At 43.4% G+C, this 21420-nt stretch overlaps 1 protein-coding gene across 3 annotated transcripts in view; it reads left to right on the forward strand.

Annotated features, from left to right (window-relative positions):
- Positions 1 to 21420, forward strand: part of LOC137438937 (plexin-A1) — a 583415-nt gene that overhangs the window by 321594 nt on the left and 240401 nt on the right. For all 3 annotated transcript variants that reach the window (XM_068134429.2, XM_068134443.2, XM_068134436.2), the window contains exon 13: positions 3249 to 3448. In XM_068134429.2, coding sequence (XP_067990530.2) covers positions 3249 to 3448 — 200 coding nt within the window. The remainder of the gene's footprint in view (positions 1 to 3248; positions 3449 to 21420) is intronic.

The raw sequence follows: 21420 nt of genomic DNA on the forward strand, positions 1-21420 counted from the left end.
ATGTATTGTATATGTAATATATATATATATATATATATATATATATATAATAGTATATATATATATTATGTATATATATGTATATATATATGTATATATATATATTATATATATATATATATATATATAGTAATATATATATATATTATATATATACACACACATATCCGAAAAACACTGTTCAGTAAGCCGTCCGCCCGTCTGGAAAGCCGTAAAAGCTGTGATTATTTGACTTTTAACGCCGGTTGTTTTAATGCGGTTGCATCATATTTATTAATTACCTACGTCGATTGATTATGTGTTGCTGGAATAGACCTTTTCATCCTTTAGACTGCTGATATCCCTTAGAACTTTGAAGACCCTTTAAGTCCACCAAGTCCCCGAAATACCATGAAGATGCAAAAGAGCCCAAAGACCCTTAGAGACTCAAAAGACCCAGATAACCCAAAATAACCGGAAGACCTGAAGACCCAAGTGAAGCTGTAATTATGTGTCTATTAATTACGTACTGTTTGAATGCGATTGCCTCCTGTCTATTAATTATGTAAGTGCATGAATTACGTGTTGTTGGAATATACCTTTCGACCCTTTAGACTGCTGAGATCCCTTAGACCTTTGAAGACCCTTTAAGTCCCCAAGACCCCGAAGACCCAAAAGACCCCGAAAACCCTTAAAGACTCAAACTACCCAGTGAACCCAAAATAACTGGAAGACCCAAAAGATCACGAAAGACCCCAGTAAATCCGTGAAGCTGTGATTATTTGTCTACTAGCAACAGTACCCACGCTACGGGCGGGGCTTCAATTGTGAAGCCCAAATGAAAAGGTAAAATATCAGAAATTGAAGGCTTTTTTTTATTTTAAACGATTCATATAAACATCCGTTGAATCATATCAAACGCAAATCATCAAAATCTAAACAGTACATGGCTAAACAGTACATGTACGATCATGTACCACTTACGTCTCGCGTCTCGCTCGCTCTCATGTTGTCCCGATAATGATCCTTCCGCAGGTTCACCGACGGAAACCTTGTTACGACTTTTACTTCCTCTAGTTCTAGACAGTCATGTTCGCTCATCTTTTCGGTGCACCGGCACGAGCCGAGAACGGCCCGTGCAGGGCTGATCTGAGGATCTCATCAAACCGTCCGATCGGTAGTAGCGACGGGCGGTGTGTACAAAGGGCAGGACTTGATCAACGTGAGCTGATGACTCGCGCTTACTGGGAATTCCTCGTTCATGGGACACTGTCTCAAGCCCCAGTCCCCATCACGGATGGGGCTCAGCGGTTTACCCGAGCATGACGGTGAAGGGCAAGGTACACGCTGGCCCATCCAGTGTAGCACGCGTGCGGCCCCGGACATCGAAGGGCATTACACGTTCATTAAACATTAAACGTTCATGAAAGGATTACGAAACGAAAACATTACGAAATTATGTTCACACCGTCACGTCAAACACTACCCTGAAACACATACATCGTCACAATGGGAGCATCATCACAATGAACATTATGCGAACGCGAATGTTATGCGGGAGTCCAAACCTGATAATGCTGGAGACCAAAGCTGAAATTGGAAACACTAAATAGCCTATTTTACTCCCAGGGGTACCAGGATTACCCACCCAAAATATCTTTGCGATCGGTTCAGCAATTTTTACGGTACCTTCGAACAGACAGACGGACATTTGGTGAATTATAATAAGATTAATTACATACTGTTTGAACGGCGGTTGCATCCTGTCTATTAATTATGTACGTGTATCAATTATGTATTGTTGGAATATACCTTTCGACCCTTTAGACTGCTGAGATCCCTTAGACCTTTGAAGACCCTTTAAGTCCCCCAAGACCCTTAGTACCACCAAGAACCTGAAAGACCACAAAGACCCAAAATACACCAAAGATCCTGAAGACCCTTAAAGACTCAAAATACCCAGAGGACTCAAAATAACCAGAAGACCCCAAAGACACAAAGAGACCGTGAAGACCCAAAATACCTTAAAGACATAGAGGACCAAAAATACCCCAAAGACCCCAAAGACCCTGAAGACTCAAAGACCATGATCACCCAAAATAACACAATACCTAAAATACCCAAAATACACTGAAAACTCTCAAAGACCCTGCAGACCCAAAATATCTGGAAGACCCACAAAATCCTAAAGACACAAAATACATCAAAGACCCAAAAGACAGCAAAGACCCAAAATACCTCAAAGACCCTTAAAGACCCAAAAATATTGTGAAGACTCAAAAGACCCGCAAGACCCTGAGGACCCAAAATATCCAAAAGGACCAAAATACCCAAAGACTCAAATGCCAAAAAGATCATGAAGACCCAAAAGACCCGGAAGACCCAAAATACCTAAAATACCTTAAAGACATGATGACCCAAAAGACCATGAAGACTTCAAAGTCCCCGAAGACCCAAAATGCATTGAAGACCCTTAAAGACCCCAAAGACCCAAAATAACCCAAAGATCAAAAATACACTGAAGACCCTGAAAGTCCCAGAAGACCCAAAATATCCAAAAGTCCCAAAATACCCTAAAGACGAGTAAGACCCATAAGACCCTGTAGACCTATTAGACCCCAATATCCTGAAGACTTCCATTACCCTTAAGACCACTTTTACCTTTAAGAGCCTTTCAATACTTGAGACACCCTCAGATCCTTTCACCCTTACAACCTTTCATACCCTCTAAACCTTTACACACCTTCAGTACCTTCAACCCCTTAGACCTTAACACCATTTAGACCCCTCACATCCTTCAGACCAATTGGACAGCTTGGACCCTCGACAATTTCGAACTTAACACCACTTGGACCTTTTTTGATTGCAAATAAATTGCAAATAAATAATATCACTAATATTACAAATAAATTTATACAAAAGAGATGTTTGTATTATTTATGATTGGTGGAAATCATGACAACGCAGCAACTCAAGTTGAGTCAGGTCATTATCCTCAGTTAAAACAAGCCCGTGCCTTTGCGGCGATGATGTGTGGTGAGGCGACGATAGCGGCGACGGCTTTGCGATGACGACGACGACGACACACACACACACACACACACACACACACACACACACACACACACACACACACACACGCATAATAACAGCTCTCTTAAACACCATGCACCAACATGATTGCCATTCAATATAATTGTTTGGAGCTTTCGTTGTGCAAATGACTGAAATCTTACGATGCTCAGACAGACATTTTTGTACCTTGCCAGTCCGTCTGTATAAGTGCACGGTGTGGGGCGAAAGCTGCGGTGCTTGCCTCAGGGCTGATCGTCGATTTGAATGTGGCTGGTGCTCAGCAGTGGGTGAAGCTGGGCGCTGCACACTGGCATCCCGATGTGTGACACCGCCTGGTACCTGGCTGCGTGCCCGTGCACCTGATACTCGCTGTCCCTATCCACGCATTACCCAGGTGCGCTGCTCTACTTTCGCATCCACATCCTCTTTGTTTGCTTAATGTGACTGCTTCAGTCATTTGCTTGTGGATTACTGTCCTTTGTATTAGTTTCCATTTGGTTTATCTTCTTGGGTTTCATGACAGGAAGCAAAACCAGGTCCTTTGTTTTGGTTTTTTTAAATCACTTGCTGCACTTCAGTTCATATCACATTTTTCTGTTTATTCAGATGTTTCTCATTGTACTTTTATTCTGGGAGCTCATGATCCAGTTCTCATAAAGCAATAATTTGTTTGTTATAATATTTCCTGTTATCAGTTTGAAGAATAAGGTCTGTGTATATCTATATACAGACTTGGCATTTAATATGGAATATTTTTTTTGTGGGGGTGAACTTACTTTCAAGTTGACTTAGAACCAAAAGTTCATTGCAATTATGTTGAAATTATTCTAGATTTTGTTAATGTGACCTTTAAAAGAAACAAAAACCACATTTGACATTTCGAAACAAATAAATTGATCCTTGAAAGTGATGTAAACTGATATCGAACTCAATTCATGGACAGTACTGTGTTAAACTTCTGTACGTTTTCCAGAAGTATCTCTTTATTTTGCACATTAGCCAAATTATTTTTTAACAAAAACAAAAGTTAATTTACGACTGGGATTACGGACAGTAAAATTACAGTTCAGTACTTCGTGTAACCCCCATGAGCATTCAGGAGAGCACGTACACGTTGAGGCATGCTGTTCATGAGATTTGCCAAGGTTTGGACAGGAATCGCTTGCCATGCAGTGACAATAGCCTGCTGCAATTCACGCACAGAGGTCGGCTGCTGGTCCAAGTGGTCGATTTGACGCGTTAATTCTGCCCACAAGTTCTCTATCGGATTCATATCCGGGGACATGGCATGCCACTCCATATGCTCTACACCACGGTCAGCAAGAAATTGTTGGATCATGCGAGCACGATGAGGCCGTGCATTGTCATCTTGGAAGACAAAGTTTCCTCGAAAGGCTGCACGAGCAAATGGAAGCAATGTTTCTTCCAGAATAGCCCTATACTTGAACTGGTTCAGGTTTCCATTCAAAACAACCAGGTCAGTTTTGCCCCCTGCATGAAAAGCAGCCCAAACGGTCACCCCACCACCTCCAGCTTGGACTCTTGGCACTATACAATCTTTGTTGTAGGCTTCATGCACTTGTCTGCACACTCGGACGTGGCCATCTTGACGATAGACCAGAAATCTAGACTCGTCACTGAAGATCACGTGATTCCAGTGTCCTGGCTGCCATTGACGGTGCTCTCTGGCCCACTGCAATCGGCGCTGGCGGTGTTGTCTGGTCAGGCGTGGCTTTCTCAGGGGACGCTTGGCACGATAGCCTGCTTGAAACAGTCGTTGGATTACTGGCCTTTTGGATACAGGCATATTTGTCAGTTGCTGCCAAACAGCCCTAAGCCGATTAGCTGACTTGGTACGGCCATTGCGGACTAACCGGTGCAGCTGGCAATCATCCCTCCTTGTGGTTCTGCGGGGACGTCCTGGCCTCGGTATTGGAGTAGGGACACCCCTCTGAGCATTTCGTTTCAGGATCTTTGACACCTGACCTTGAGTGATGCCATACTGCCGAGCAATAGCACGCTGTTTCATGCCGGAATTTTGTAAAGCCACCACTCCATGATAAACAGCATTGTCGAGTTGACGGACCATCTCCACAGGAAGCGGCAATAACTTTTGGAGACGTGCAGCAGTTGTTTTCCACTAATACAGAACGCAACAACCCTTGTATACCCGACTGTGAAGCCAATCATCAAATGCACCTGTCCGTACATTTTGCCACACCACCTGTGATATAATCCTGTTGTTGACTTCTTGCTGCGACAGACAATCAGTGACATGGTTCTTTTAACAAATATATCACCAAAGTGTAAAAGAAACTCACCAGATTGATATACTGAGTTAAGAAAGTAAACCCAAGTCAATTAAAAAAAAAAAATCCATATTAAATGCCAAGTCTGTATATAAAACACAGTTTGTGTGTGTGTAATGTTACCGATAGACTCCTAAATGGAGAGGCTCACGTACTTGATATTTGGCACAGACATGGCCATTGAGCCTGGGAAGAACATGTCCGACGTAAAAAAAAATATTTCATAATATTTTTTTACCATATTTTTACCTCAGCGCATTTCAGCGAGGAATATTATACACGGAATCTGACCTGGTGGCAAAGCAGCGCGCTGATTCGCTCAGAGCGATCACGTGATGTTCCATACCCGCCGCCAGACCATTGAACAGAAAACACAGTTTGTGTGTGTGTAATGTTGTAATGTGTGTAATGTACGGGTCTCCCTTCCCCCGCCCGACAACGCCGGTACTGGAGGGCGTCACAGGATCAGTGAGTCTCCAAACTCCGCTTCGTGCTGTTGCGAAGATGCAGGACGATGTCGCGATTGTTGTGCTGCTCTCCGACCATGAGAACTGCAACGTCATTGTTGACTGGCCCTCCCCTTCCCTCCCCCCTCCGTCCTCCCCTCCCCCTCCCTTCCCCCTCCACCCTACCCCTCCCATTCTCCCCTCACCCTCCCCCTCCCTTTTCCCCCTCCCCCTCCCCCTCCCACCCCTCTCCCCCTCACATCCCTCCCCCCTCTCCTCCCCTGCCCCCTCCCTCTCCCCCTCCCTCTCCCCCCTCTTCTCCCCTCCCCCCTCTTTTTTTTTTTTTTTTTTTGTATACTGAATCGAGGCTCGTGAAAGAGCTAACATTTACTTCACAAACAAATCAACCAGACAAACAAAATACCCAAAAAGAGGGAGCCGAAGACAAGATGGGGAGAGATGGGGGAAGCACACAAACACAACATCCGAGAGCAGGGAGATGTGTGGAAGGGAGAGGGCCCGGGGGGAGGAGGCATGGGAAGGGGGGGGGGGGGGAGGGAGAAGTATAAAACACAAGGACACCAAGGACTTCCTGGACAGAAGTTGGTATTTCAAAAAAGTGGAATTGGGGTGAAATTAGCGGGGGTAGAAAAGATTAAGGTTTTGGATGGGGGAAGATAAGAGATGGTGGTGAACAGCTGTTTTAAAGACTTGGAGGGTGGAGTGGGATTGAAGAGAGTGAGGGAGTTTGTTCCAGAGGTGGGAGAAAAGAGGAATTAAGGAGTGAAGGTGAGCAGAGAGTCTTGATTTTGGCAGTTTAACCATAAGAGGGTTGCAGGCAGAGCTTGTGCGACCTGCAGGAATATTTGCGGGACAGAGCCCAGAGAGAGCTGGGGGGGGGGGGGGGGGGCAAGGCCATAGAGGAGTCGGTAGAAGACGGAAAGACCACCAACCTGCCTGCGGTGAGTGAGTGAGAGGCCCTTGGAGTTAGCTTCATCGCGGGAGATTCCAATGATTCTGAATGCTTTGGTTTCAACAGCGTGAAGGCGAGCTAGGTGTGAGGCAGGAGCACCAGCCCAGAGGGGAGAGCAGTATTCCATTGAGCTGCGGATGAAAGCCTTGTATGTGGTGAGGAGCTCAGGTGTGCCAAGGAAGGACTTCGCACGACGGAGGCTGCCCAGTCGGTGACTTGCTTTGGAGGCCAGATTTGAAATGTGGATTTCTCCCCTCCCCCCCCCCCTCTCCTCCCCTCCCTCCCCCTCCTCCTCTCCTCCCCTCTCCCCCCTCCCCTTCCCCCCTCCCACCCCTCTCCCTCTCCCCCCCTCCCACCCCTCTCCCCCTCCCATCCCTCCCCCTCTCCCTCCCCCCCTCTTCTCCCCTCCCCCCTCCCCCCTCTTCTCCCCTCCCCTTCCCCCTCCCCTCCCCTCCCCCACCCGGCAATGCCGGGTACTTCTGCTAGTATGTATATATATATATATATATATATATATATATATATATATATATATATATATATATATATATATATATATATATATATGTATATATATATATATATATATATACAGGGTGGGTGGAAAGTCGCTCCCTATTTTAAAGTACTTATAATATATTATATTGTGGTGCTGTGCACACACGACTCGATTGCCAGAGAGGTAGGCCACAACGCGTTGATACAACAAGAGTCTTTATTCAGAGCTCGCACTTCAGCACTGGGCGGGCTCGAGCTTAGAGCCCGCATCTATCTCCCGAGGCCACGCCTTGCCCCCGGGCGTGGCCGATCGGCCGAAAGGCGGGGCATGCATTTCAGTTCCCCGCCTGGACGCTCGCGCCACCCACTGGTGCGCGGAATTATTGTCCCTTGTGCCCGCCACATTATATATATATATATATATATATATATATATATATATACAGACTCCTCGAGTTACGACGACGTTACGTTCCGACAAGCAGGTCGTAAGTCGAATCACCCCTCATGGACTTATTATATATTAATTAATAACATATTTCCAAGTCTGTATTCCACCACAGCATCATTTGTTAGATTTAAAAAATACACAGAGGGAAACCAAGGTTAAACTGGGAGCCCTAACGAGGGTAACAGAGGAGGAAGAAGATATTAAAAAAGAAGTCATTGTTATTATGGAGGAATAAATAGAGCTCCATGTGTTTGGTAATGTGTTTTGGGAACGCCATGTGTGTTAGGATCACGTGAGATTGCGTGAGCTGACGTCACAGCATTCGGTCTGACGAATGAAGCAGTAATTTTACAAACTGCATGTATAATATAATGTGCCTCATTTTGCTCGGGGAGCCAGAATACTGTTCGTCCATCGTTAAAATGTGAAAATAATTAAGTTAACGGACACTTTGAATTTGATGCACGCCTGGAACGTATGACGTCAAGACGTACTCTGCCAGGAAGTCAGGAAGACCCATCGCGTATCGCATGGTGCAGTGGGGGGTGTCGTGTTTTCTTTGTACTCGCAGCTGTTTCTAAAGCAAAACGTGCAACTTTGTTTTCTTCAATTTGATCATTGAAATTCGCTCCAATTCTAAACAAGGGTGAAACTACTCAAGGTTTGGGGGTTGTATAGAGTACAGTCCAACTTTAATCGGTCATTGGAACTGTACAATGATAGTAATCTGTCGGTACAGATTACTGAAAAATAGGTGATATCGGCCTGTTCTGATTGCCGGTTCAGATATCGGCACAGCACTAATTATATATACACACTTCGCATTTAACATGGAATTTTTTTCTTTTCTTGACTTGGGTTTACTTTCTTAACTCAGTATATCAATCTGGTGAGTTTCTTTTACACTTTGGTGATTTATTTGTTAGAAGAACCATGTCACTGATTGTCTGTCGCAGCAAGAAGTCAACAATAGGATTATATCACAGGTGGCGTGCAAAATGTACGGACAGGTACATTTGATGATTGGCTTCACAGTCGGGTATATAAGGGTTGTTGCGTTATGTATTAGTGGAAAACAACTGCTGCACATCTCCAAATGTTATTGCCGCTTCCTCTGGAGATGGTCCGTCAACTCGACAATGCTGTTTGTCATGGAGTTATTTATGGCATCACTTATATACAGTTATTTAGTTATTTATGGCATCAGTATGGCATCAGTTATTTATGGCTTTACGAAATTCCGGCATGAAACAGCATGCTATTGCTCGGCAGTATGGCATCACTCAAGGTCAGGTGTCAAACATCCTGAAACGAAATGCTCAGGGGGGTGTCCCTACTCCAATACCGAGGCCAGGACGTCCCCGCAGAACCACAAGGAGGGATGATCGCCAGTTGCACCGGTTAGTCCGCAATGGCCGTACCAAGTCAGCTAATCGGCTTAGGGCTGAGTGGCAGCAACTGACAAATGTGCCTGTATCCAGAAGGCTAGTCAGCCAACGACTGGTTCAAGCAGGCTATCGTGCCAGGCATCCCCTGAGAAAGCCCCGCCTGACCAGGCAACACCGCCAGCGCCGATTGCAGTGGGCCAGAGAGCACCGTCAATGGCAGCCAGGACACTGGAATCACGTGATCTTCAGTGACGAGTCTAGATTTCTGGTCTATCGTCAAGATGGCCGCGTCCGAGTGCGCAGACAAGTGCATGAAGCCTACAACAAAGATTGTATAGTGCCAAGAGTCCAAGCTGGAGGTGGTGGGGTGACCGTTTGGGCTGCTTTTCATGCAGGGGGCAAAACTGACCTGGTTGTTCTGATTGGAAACCTGAACCAGTTCAAGTGCAGGATCATTCTGGAAGAAACATTGCTTCCATTTGCTCGTGCAGCCTTTCGAGGAAACTTTGTGTTCCAAGATGATAATGCACGGCCTCATCGTGCTCGCATGATCCAACACTTTCTTGCTGACCGTGGTGGAGAGCATATGGAGTGGCCTGCCATGTCCCCGGATATGAATCCGATAGAGAACTTGTGGGCAGAATTAACGCGTCAAATCGACCACTTGGACCAGCAGCCTGCCTCTGTGCATGAATTGCAGCAGGCTATTGTCACTGCATGGCAAGCGATTCCTGTCCAAACCTTGGCAAATCTCGTGAACAGCCTGCCTCGACGTGTACGTGCTCTCCTGAATGCTTGTGGGGGTTACACGAAGTACTGAACTGTAATTTTACTGTCCGTAATCCCAGTCGTAATTTAACTTTTGTTTTTGTTAAAAAAAAATTTGGCCAATTTGCAAAATAAAGATACTTCTGGAAAACGCACAGAAGTTTAACACAGTACTGTCCATGAATTGAGTTCGATATCAGTTTACATCACTTTCAAGGATCAATTATTTATTTGCTTCGAAATGTCAAATGTGGTTTTTGTTTCTTTTAAAGGTCACATTAACAAAATCTAGAATAATTTCAATATAATTCCAATGATCTTTTGGTTCTAAGACATCTTGAAAAGTAAGTTCACCCCCACAAAAAAAATATTCCATATTAAATGCCAAGTCTGTATGTATCAGTGGATGCACTCTTCCTCTTGCTAGACATGATGATGGCAGTACGGTACACACACACTTATAGGCAATGCAGCGTAAGGGATGTTGTCAGCGCGAGGCACAAGGAGCAATTGAGATTTTTGCACGGTCGTAAGTGCGAGTCGTCGTAAGTCGCCTACGTCGTAACTCGAGGAGCGTCTGTATGTATGTATATATATATATATATATATGCATATATATATATGTGTATATATATATATATATATATATATATATATATATATATATATATATATATACACATGTTGTCATGTCTGAGGCACCATTAAGACAGTACCCTTCGTGTCGGGACCTTCCATCCAGGGAGATGGCCCAAACAGTCTTTTATTGCACCGCATTCAATAAATACTACAACTTTCACATTCCCCAAGGATGCTTCAATTGGGCCAAAATTGACAGCAAACACACGAAAACCAGATGCCTCAAACACGTTTTCTGACCTTCTAAAGGATTTATTTTTGTATAGTAAAGTACAGGGAGGAGGGGAAACAAGTCGCAACAAACAAAAATGGAACGAACCAAGCAAATAGAAAGGATTCCGAGGTAAATGGGAATTTGCAAACTTATGTACAATGATTAGAAATATAATATAGCAATTCCTAAACTCCTATATGTGCTAGAGATCACACTTGTACAACAAGGTAAGAATGTAGGCAAGGACTTCCCTTTGGTCCAGGCAATCTAGCCCATTTTTTCACTCAACTTGGAACAAATTGCAACAGAATTTTTTTTGCCACAATGCATTTCTACAAGGTCCGCAAAACAACATACTAAAAGTCCCAAGCAATCCCAACATGGGAAATATGTCTAATTTGCATAATCCAATACGGCCGCCAATCTGCAATTATAGAAGTTAGTAATAGCAATGAAATAATAATTATAACACTCTAATTATAATTATAATTATACTCTAATAAATAATAAATAAATACTCTAATAAATACTCTAATTATAATTATAACACTCTAACTCTAACACTCTTTACTCAATAAGAATGCATCCAGTATATTGCGGACAATGTTGACCATAACGTAGCAACACGAGATGGCACCGGGACATTTCATGGCATGGGCATCATAGCTACTGTTACACCACAAATATAGACCTCAAGACCTGTCCCTAAAGTGTCTGTTACAGCTTCGGACATTGCTGCAGTTGGCCGTATAAACATTGAGTACTTCCGTATCCCTGCAATGTTGCCACCACTCACCTATCTGCCACTTGTACACACGGCAGTGGATGATCCGACATCTCAACCTGACATTCTATGGAAAATCTCCCTATTTATTCGCTCTCCGAGACCAGCATGGTCTGGTATGATGCAAATGTTCCATCATGGCGAATATCCAGGACAGTCTTCTGTGATATTCCTTCCAATGATTGATCTCAATCTTAGTCATCCAAATTGTATCTATTCCACACTAAAGTTTGTGTCAGCTCAGGCCATGTGACATGGTGTTACTCCTGTCCTCACATTCGATCAACCCTTGTATTGGAAAGCATTATCAATGGTTCGATCTCAACCAGTTTACAGTCATCTCCAGCGAATGGTCCTCAAACTGGGAGGGTTTCACATGGAAATGAGTTTCCTGGGTAGCATCGGGCATCTGATGGCAGGTACCAGATTGGAAGAAGTCCTTGAGGTTGTGTACACTAGTAACACCGTGAGCCACATTTTGACTGGCAAGGCTGTGTCCAGAGCAGTCCGTGGTCACATGCTAGTAGATGCTGCACCGAACACCATCCTTCTGTCCAGCGCATACAATATACCAGTGCCATCCAAAATGAAAGCAGAGGACCCTGATGAAGTGATGACAGGTGATGATGTCGAACAACATTCTGACACAACCGACTTGACCATAGCAGCAGAAGTATATGACAATGCAGTTTCCTCTACAACATCTGTAGAAAACGTGTGTTTGGCAGATGTCTGGACCAGAATTCAAAGCAAACTGAAGGAAAAGAAGGATATAATGACCACAATGCGGACCGCAGAACTCTGGGTACAATATATGGAAATGGTAGACATTCTACAGAGGTTTCTCAAGGCTGAACGCACAGGCAATTGGAAATGCATCTCCAATCAGTACGTGAAATGTTACCATACTTTGCAGCATCTGGACACACACTATATGCAAAGTCTGCATATATCTATCTTCAAATGATGTTAAATCTGCCAGAGACACACCCAGAGGTCAACCAGAAATTTGAGCAGGGATACCATGTGGTGAGATGCAGCGACAGATATTGGTCAGGATTGTCGACCGATCTCATTATTGAACAAGTGCTCATGAGAAGTGTTAAGACAAGTGGGGGACTTACAAGAGGCAAGGGGATGACAGAAACCCAGCGCTTGGTGTGGGTCCTATCTATGCCAGCATGTGCAAACATCAATGATGCCATGCAAAAGCTCAGTGGTGTGTCATATGAAACCAGTGACCAACACAAGGACATATCATCAGCAAGACAAGCTAGAGATGTCAGCGACACCCTTGACCTTATCAGTTATCTTGAAAAGAGAAACCCATTTGTTAATAACAGTACACTGCTCAACATTGCAAATGGCATGACAGCTCAGGAAGGGGTCAATGTTGAAAGATCAAGAGAGGTTGGTGAACGGATTCTAGCATCAATGGTTGGGAAATCTGTCGATGAGTTTGTCTTCCGAAAAGCTGATCAAGCAAAGACACTCGGTACAAGATCAACTGTCAAAATCAAAGGCGAATCTGTGAAGGTGGATCCACAGCTGATATTCCAGAGGCTGATAACTGTCGCTGAATGCTGTGAAGATGTTCCATCACTGTTAAAGTATGAACTCTGTAGTCACCCTCCTGCATTGTTCGAAACTTCCTCCCTTCCACTGCAGGCCAATAAGGCAACTCTTTCTGATTCTATCTGGAAAGTCAACCCAGAGAAACAACGAGAACCTACTGAAAATGTCCAGTACATCCTTGATGGTGGTGCTCTACTTCACAGACTACCCTGGCCAAGAGGTTCTACCTTTGATTATGTGTGTGATCTATACACCAACTATGTTGTACAGAAATATGCTGATGCTACTGTTGTCTTTGATGGCTGCAATGATGACCCATCAACGAAAGATGCCACACACATCAGAAGAACAGGAGCCTGTACTGGTGTGACAGTTCACTTCGCGGGTGAAATAGTGATTCAGTCCAGAAAAGAGGATTTCTTGAACAATGCGAGGAACAAACAGCGCTTCATTTCTTATCTGAGTGACAAACTGGAGACAGCTGGGTGCAATACATTTCATGCGAAGCAAGATGCTGATTTCTTAATTGTTCAAACAGCTGTCGCCTCTGCACGAACAACAGACACTGTCCTGGTGGGAGATGACACGGACTTACTCATCCTTCTTATTCACCATGCTGAAATGGACACACATGACTTGTTCCTGATACCAGAATCAAAGTAAACTTCAAGAAAGGACAGGATTTGGAACATGAAGCAATCAAAGAATTTGCTTGGCAGTGATGTATGTGACTGTATATTGTTCGTACATGCTATTCTTGGTTGCGATACAACTTCTTGCCTGCTTGGTTTGGGAAAGGGTCTCGCACTGAAAAAAATCATGAACGATGCCTTCTTCTATCCACAAGCTAAAGTTTTCAGTCAAACACATCAAATGGAGGAGAAGGTTATCGCCAAGGCAGGAGAACATGCACTTGTGTCATTGTATGTAGGATCTGAGGAGGAAGGATTGAACACCTTACGGTACAAGCGGTTTTGTGAGAAGGTCACCAAGAATGTTTCACATGTAGAGCCACAGACCCTGCCACCCACCTCTGCAGCTGAAAAATACCACAGCCTTCGTGTGTACCACCAAATACAGCACTGGAAAGGGATCGATCTAAATCCACTGGAGTGGGGATGGCACGTAGTAGATGGACATTGCCTACCAATACTGACAGATCAGGCCGCAGCACCATCAGCACTCCTGGACGTCATCTGCTGCAACTGTAAAAAGGACTGCAATACACGAAGATGTGCTTGTAGAAAATATGGTCTCACATGCAGTGCTGTGTGCGGGTAATGTTATGGTACAAGTTGTACCAATGCAGAACTGCCAGATTTCACAGAGGAGGATGACAAAACTGTTTAATCGTTTGAGTTGGATGTTCCAGCATTTTGTATACCTACAGCAATCACTACAGCAATTTTCACAAACTGAACATCTTTATATAAGCATAGTATGGTGATTTTGTAATGAAACTCGTGTATCTGTCACCAATAGACAGAGCATCATTCGTTATATGAGAGAAATATTGCAGATTGGCGGCCATATTGGATTATGCAAATTAGACATATTTCCCATGTTGGGATTGCTTGGGACTTTTAGTATGTTGTTCTGGGGACCTTGTAGAAATGCATTGTGGTGAAATAATTTCTGTTGCAATTTGTTCCAAGTGACACCTTATTTTGCCTGGACTACTTTAGGCTACGATGTGTAGGGTGGACGCAAGGTTCATTGCAGCCCGCTTTGGAAACCAGGTGCAAGACAACAGCCAGTGACAAAGTTGATCCAAAGACGAGGTAAAACTGCTGTGAGCAGCGCCAGCGACGAGTAACACCCAAGATGCCGAAAGTCGAACAGAGCATAATTAAGTCAATCAGCCATGACGAAAGCAAACGATGATCAGCCTCCAGCAGGCCTTGTGGATCCCTTTGCCCTTTTTAAACCGAGGTCTCCTCATCTGCCCTCGTCCTCTTTCTCCTCCTCCTCCAAAAACACAGGATGATCCCAGCTTGCGTCGATTCCACTGAGACAAAGCCACAATCAATGTCTAAAACTCCTCCGTGAACCACTTGTTGGTGCTCCTTTCACACAATCGGCTTTTTGATCTCCCTCAAAACAACCGAGGCCTCTTCTCCCTCCTCATCTCAGGTCTCTTCATTTCCGCCCTTCATCCTCCAAGTGAGGTCTCTCATGTTCTTCTCTTCTTCCTCCTGGGTGGAGTTCTCCTCTAGCTGTCCTGCCCACATGGCGGTCTCCATAAAAACAAATGTACAATGGCACTTCCTGCCTCACAGCACATTATGCCACCATGACTGATATACATTGGCCAGCCAGACCGTGATGGCCTTTTGCACACATATGACATGTGTACCTCTGTCATAGGTAATCCTCACGTAGCCCTGCTCACAAACAAGAGGTGCTTACACCCACAAAATTAATGTCTAACCTGTCTATAAATTACATACCCCTTCCACATGACTATATGTATAATATGTATATACATACATACAAGCAGCACCTCTTAACTGGAAATGGTGACGTTGTTCGACTGTGCCACACCAGCACTTGCTGCACAGTTCTTGAATAATGGATTGCCTGCCACACTTCCACCCTATTTAGTTATCCATTACACAGTTAATGAGAACTTTAAATTGTAACTGGAAAGAAAGATATCAAAATTAAATCGGAATTCTGGCTTCGTTGAGTATGTAAAGAATAGCAAATTGCCCACTGCATAAGGCAGTGTCAGTTGATACACTGCTAACTGCAACATCAGTCAGCCGACATAGGCTTTATAAGCTTTTATTCACAAATCGTATTACTTGTACAATTATGTACATTTATGTATTCATATATGTGTGCATGTTGATTTTGTTCACGAGGTGTATTATTTTTTTAAATTTGCTGATTTGTTGTTGTTTACTGCTGTTTAATATTTGTGCCATTATGAATGTTGTCGATTGTTTTTTATTTTAATTTTTGGATTGACCTTTCGGAATTCCGTGCTGAGCACATAACTCGTGCTTCTGGGTGTCTTGGTTTAAATAATTAATCTTGTGTTGATTTCCAAAGAGCAAGATTGAGATTGTCTGTTGAGTTTTCTCTGTCTTTATAATATCCTTGCATTGCATGTATATGTACACCAAAATCATAAGTCCTTGTCCCACATACGAACGATCTCCTCTCTGACCTTTAGATTGTTGTTAAAAACATGTTTTATTGTTTACTCTTTTCTATTTCATCTAATCATTTATGTATAGAAATGTATGATTGCTTTTTTTTCCGATCCAATCCAGCTTTAATTCACTTTTCTGTCCGATCACAAATTTGGGGCCAAGTGCGCCATCTTATTGTGTATCCACAATTATTGCAACAGTGATTTTGTTTTGTTGAACAGGGTGCCCGTCCTTGCAGTAAATATTGTTGGCACAATGTGGTCACTGTTGTTGTTGAACAGGGTGCCCGTCCTTGCAGTAAATATTGTTGGCACAATGTGGTCACTGTTGTTAGTATTCAATATCTATGTCTCTCTTTGACCTTTGCTGTTATACCTCGTAGTTCATTCTCGGGCATGTGTTCTTTGACAAGGAAAGATTACCATTATGTTCCGTCAAGCTGTGATTGTAGCGAGCCATATGGCCTTCCTCGGGGGGGGCCCTGTGGTCCTGGCTGTCCGGGATACTGATGACACTCAGGAGAGCCGAGCAACTAAGGTGGATGCCCACTCGTGTAGACGTTTACTCGCAGATGCTTGTTCTGAGTTGCTTCCTGATATACTTGTAAGTAATGCTCCCTTATACAGGACATGCCAAACATTTGTCGGAAATTATGCTGCAGCGAAGTAACCAATGCAATACACACAATGACTGGTATGACATGGCCAAGCAGGAAGGTGCATAGCCAGAACGGGTAATGATTTATGCACTCCTGTACGATGCATTTCAAGCTATCGTTTTTAATGTGTGAATTTGCCAGTTTAACCTGAACCTTCTCTATTATTCTTTGATTTGGCCCATTTGCAGCATATATATGTTGGAACCCATCTGTGGATCGGTCCCATCGGCCGATGGGTCTGACCCGTTTGGCGACCCATCTGTGGATGCACGAGAAATGACAATGCAGACCCATCGGCCGATGGGTCTGCGCCATCTGCGGATGTGTTGTTCACCTTGAAGGAATGTGTATGCATCAATGGTGGATGAGTATGTTTATTTGAACCTAAAAATAAGCAATTGATGTCATAAATGTTTATAAAGCAGTCCGTGACATGTGGTTTGTCGATAACCGTTTGTCGGTAAGATAAAAATAAGATAATGTCGCTCCATTTAAAAACGCTGGTCTACTTCGCTGGTGGTACTGGCAGACTCAGCTCTCCATTGTTTATATAGCAATTTCTGGCATGCCTTAATCACCCCGAAGCTAAAGATGAAGGTGTGGCTTCGTAATCGGGGCATTGTCAATTATATAAACACAATAACGCATTATGTGATTCTATGAGGCCCTCGGTGTGATTCTATGAGGCCCTATGTGATTCTATGAGGCCCTCAGCGATGGGTCGCCCATCTGTGGATCCGCAAACGGGTCAGACCCATCGGCCGATGGGACCGATCCACAGATGGGTTCCAACATATACATCAAATTGTAATTGTCTTGCTCAGCTCTGAGGTTGCACTTGAGTGATCAGGAAGCATTCGTATTTTAGCTTGAAGCATCATCAATTATGCATGTCATACGTAGCTGTGTGCTGTCTGTGATTGATCAAAAATGTCAGCTTCCACTTACTTTACCAATAACGAGCCAGAAACAATACAACCTAAACAGAGAAGGCAATAAAAACTTTCACTCAACTATAAACATTATAGCTATGGCGCAAACTTGAAAACAAAAATTCCATTAGGATGGAAGATGCCAACAGTTGTACGAGTAAATAGATTGTCAAAACAGGTATAGAAATGATGTTCCCTTTTGAAAAGTGACTTGTGGAACATTCCGTGAGAACAAAATTGCTGTGACACCGATAATAGTGCAACTCACTGTTATTCTCTTTCATTCTCAGCACTCTGTGACTGCATTGATGAATAGACAACACATCACAACACATTGTACACACTGTAGCTTCATTTGAATCAAGTACCAAAGTGTTTTTGTTGTGCTGTTTATGCCTCTGCAGACGAAGTCGCCAGGGACATTATATGTTTTTAGGTTGTCTGTCTGGCTGTCCGTCTGTCCGTGATAGGTTATCGTTACCGCCATAACATAAGAACCACTGAAGGGATCCAAGTCAAACTTGGTACAAGTATGTAGAATGATGCAATGATGAACTTATTATATTTTGGGTTCAAGAGGTCAAAGGTTAAAGGTCAGAAGTCCTGTTAAGTCAAAAGTTTGTTACCGAGGTAGTTTGGGAACCGGTGATGGGATTTTCACCAACCTTGATTATGATGCAAAGGTGAACTGATTATATTTTGGTGTCAAAGGTCAGAGGTCATGTCAGGTAAAAATGTGATACTCCCGAACAGCTGAATGGATTTAAATCAAATTTGGTACAAGTATGTATAATGATGTAATAACGTGGGCGGAGGCATATTGTTCGACGTCATGACGTCGAAGAGTGCCATTTGAGTAAATTTCTGCTTTGATTACAAATCTTTCGCCAGACTTTTAGTCTGGTATTTTTTTCCCAGACAATTAGTCTGGTATTTAGACCAGTATTTTACCATTTGTGTCTTTATCAAACTTCCACTCTAGATTTTATTGTGTATGTGTTACTGTGTGTTTCTCGTTAGTTTTGGTTTGTGATTCATGCAAACTTGTGTGTAATTAGTTTTTTTTCTGTTTGTACTGCGTGCGCGGCCTGGTCCCTTGTGGCTTCCCTCCCCACATCAGTATTTTGTAAACTTAAGTTCTTTCCTTCGCTGCATTGCTTTTTTCTTTGATTTCTCCCCCCCCCCCCCCCCAATGCCCCTCCCCCTGAACATCATACCCTTTGTCTAAAGTTTTAAATACAAAAATATATATCTATACAGGCAGTCCCCGGGTTACGAACGAGTTCCGTTTTTAAGTCTGTCTGCAAGTCGAATTTGTATGTAAGTCGGAACAGTTATGTACGGTTCACATCTAGTGTCAATTAGTCAAATGTTTGTCCTAGTATATAGTATATATTTTACCTAAAACATCTATAGGTAATAAAAAACATTAAAGAAACATTTCTTAAACTGTTTAGATAGAAAAGAAAAGATAATGATTAAAGGTAAACACTTACTCTCGTTCCAATTGATGTTTTGCAAACCTTGAAACGATCATACCTTGATATATCTCTCCGAGATGATGGGCCTGGTGTTGGAGAGGATGGACCTGGTGCTGGAGAGGATGGACCTGGTGTTGGAGAGGATGGACCTGGTGCTGGTCAATTTTCTTAAAGTAAACATCAAGGGTGGCTTGAACAGAGCTTTTCTCATATTTATCTTGTCTACTGCTCCCCTTATTATATACTATGTGTCTGTTTGATTTTTTTTTTCTGTGTGATAAATGTTAGCTCTTTCACGAGCCTCAATTCTGTGTACAACCCCAAAAAAAAAAAAAAATGTTTTTTTTTAAAAAAACTATTTTTTAAATAATAGGCTTTAAGCCCCTGTCACACCTTGACGATTTAGCCAGCGTATGCCGACGTATCAAAATTGAGTGCTGGTGTGAGTCATACGCTGGCATACATCGACAAATTTTGCGCATGCACAAAATTTGTCGACGAGCTCGGCGTACTACGATGTATGCCAGCGTGCTTCAGCGTGCTCTTAACGTATACAAAACTTACCCATAACGTATTCGACGTGTGCCAGCGTATTCGCCAAATTTTTCATACGTCGGCATACGCTGGCTAAAACGTCAAGGTGTGACAGCGGCTTTACGGAGGTCGGTACGTAAGTACGGGCGTTCGTAAGTCGGGCGATCGTAACCCGGGGACTGCCTGTATATGTAAAAAAAGTTTTTGTTTGTTTGTTTGTTTGTCTGCACGCGCTAATCTTCTGAATGCTGAAAGAAAGGAGGAAACCTCTGAAACAAAAAATGTCGGGACGAGCCCCGGGAAGGTTATAGGCGAGGTGGCGAGGCCGGTCGAGGCCGACTCGGCTGGGCTTTGCCCATTTCGCAATTAATAGCTGAGCTGAATTATAGTAGTGAATCTTCTACGACCGTGAGTAAAAGGTGAATTATAGTAGTAAATTCATTCAAAAAGAACCCGGGCAAATCCGGGTGCTTTCGGCTAGGATATATATATATCGGCTAGGATTGGCATTTAATATGAAATATTTTTTTTGTGGGGGTGAACTTACTTTTCAAGATGACTTAGAACCAAAAGTTCATTGGAATTATGTTGAAATTATTGTAGATTTTGTTAATGTGACCTTTAAAAGAAACAAAAACCACATTTGACATTTCAAAACAAATAAATTGATCCTTCAAACTGATGTAAACTGATATCGAACTCAATTCACGGACAGTACTGTGTTAAACTTCTGTACATTTTCCAGAAGTATCTCTTTATTTTGCACATTAGCGAAAAAAAATTTCAACAAAAACAAAAGCTAAATTATGACTGGGATTACGGACAGTAAAATTACAGTTCAGTACTTCGTGTAACCCCCATGAGCATTCAGGAGAGCATGTACATGTCGAGGCATGCTGTTCACAAGATTTGCCAAGGTTTGGACAGGAATCGCTTGCCATGCAGTGACAATAGCCTGCTGCAATTCACGCACAGAGGTCGGCTGCTGGTCCAAGTTGTCGATTTGACGCATTAATTCTGCCCACAAGTTCTCTATCGGATTCATATCCGGGGACATGGCAGGCCACTCCATATGCTCTACACCACGGTCAGAAAGAAAGTGTTGGATCATGCAAGCACGATGAGGCCATGCATTGTCATCTTGGAAGACAAAGTTTCCTCGAAAGGCTGCACGAGCAAATGGAAGCAATGTTTCTTCCAGAATGACCCTGTACTTGAACTGGTTCAGGTTTCCATTCAGAACAACCAGGTCAGTTTTGCCCCCTGCATGAAAAGCAGCCCAAATGGTCACCGCACCACCTCCAGCTTGGACTCTTGGCACTATACAATCTTAGTTGTGGGCTTCATGCACTTGTCTGCGCACTCGGACGCGGCCATCTTGACGATAGACCAGAAATCTAGACTCGTCACTGAAGGTCCCGTGATTCCAGTGTCCTGGCTGCCATTGATGGTGCTCTCTGGCCCACTGCAATCGGTGCTGGCTGTGTTGTCTGGTCAGGCGTGGCTTTCTCAGGGGACGCCTGGCACGATAGCCTGCTTGAACCAGTCGTTGGTT

Source organism: Myxine glutinosa, chromosome 1, assembly GCF_964187855.1.
Source record: "Myxine glutinosa chromosome 1, kmMyxGlut1.1, whole genome shotgun sequence".
Lineage (NCBI taxonomy): Eukaryota > Metazoa > Chordata > Myxini > Myxiniformes > Myxinidae > Myxine > Myxine glutinosa.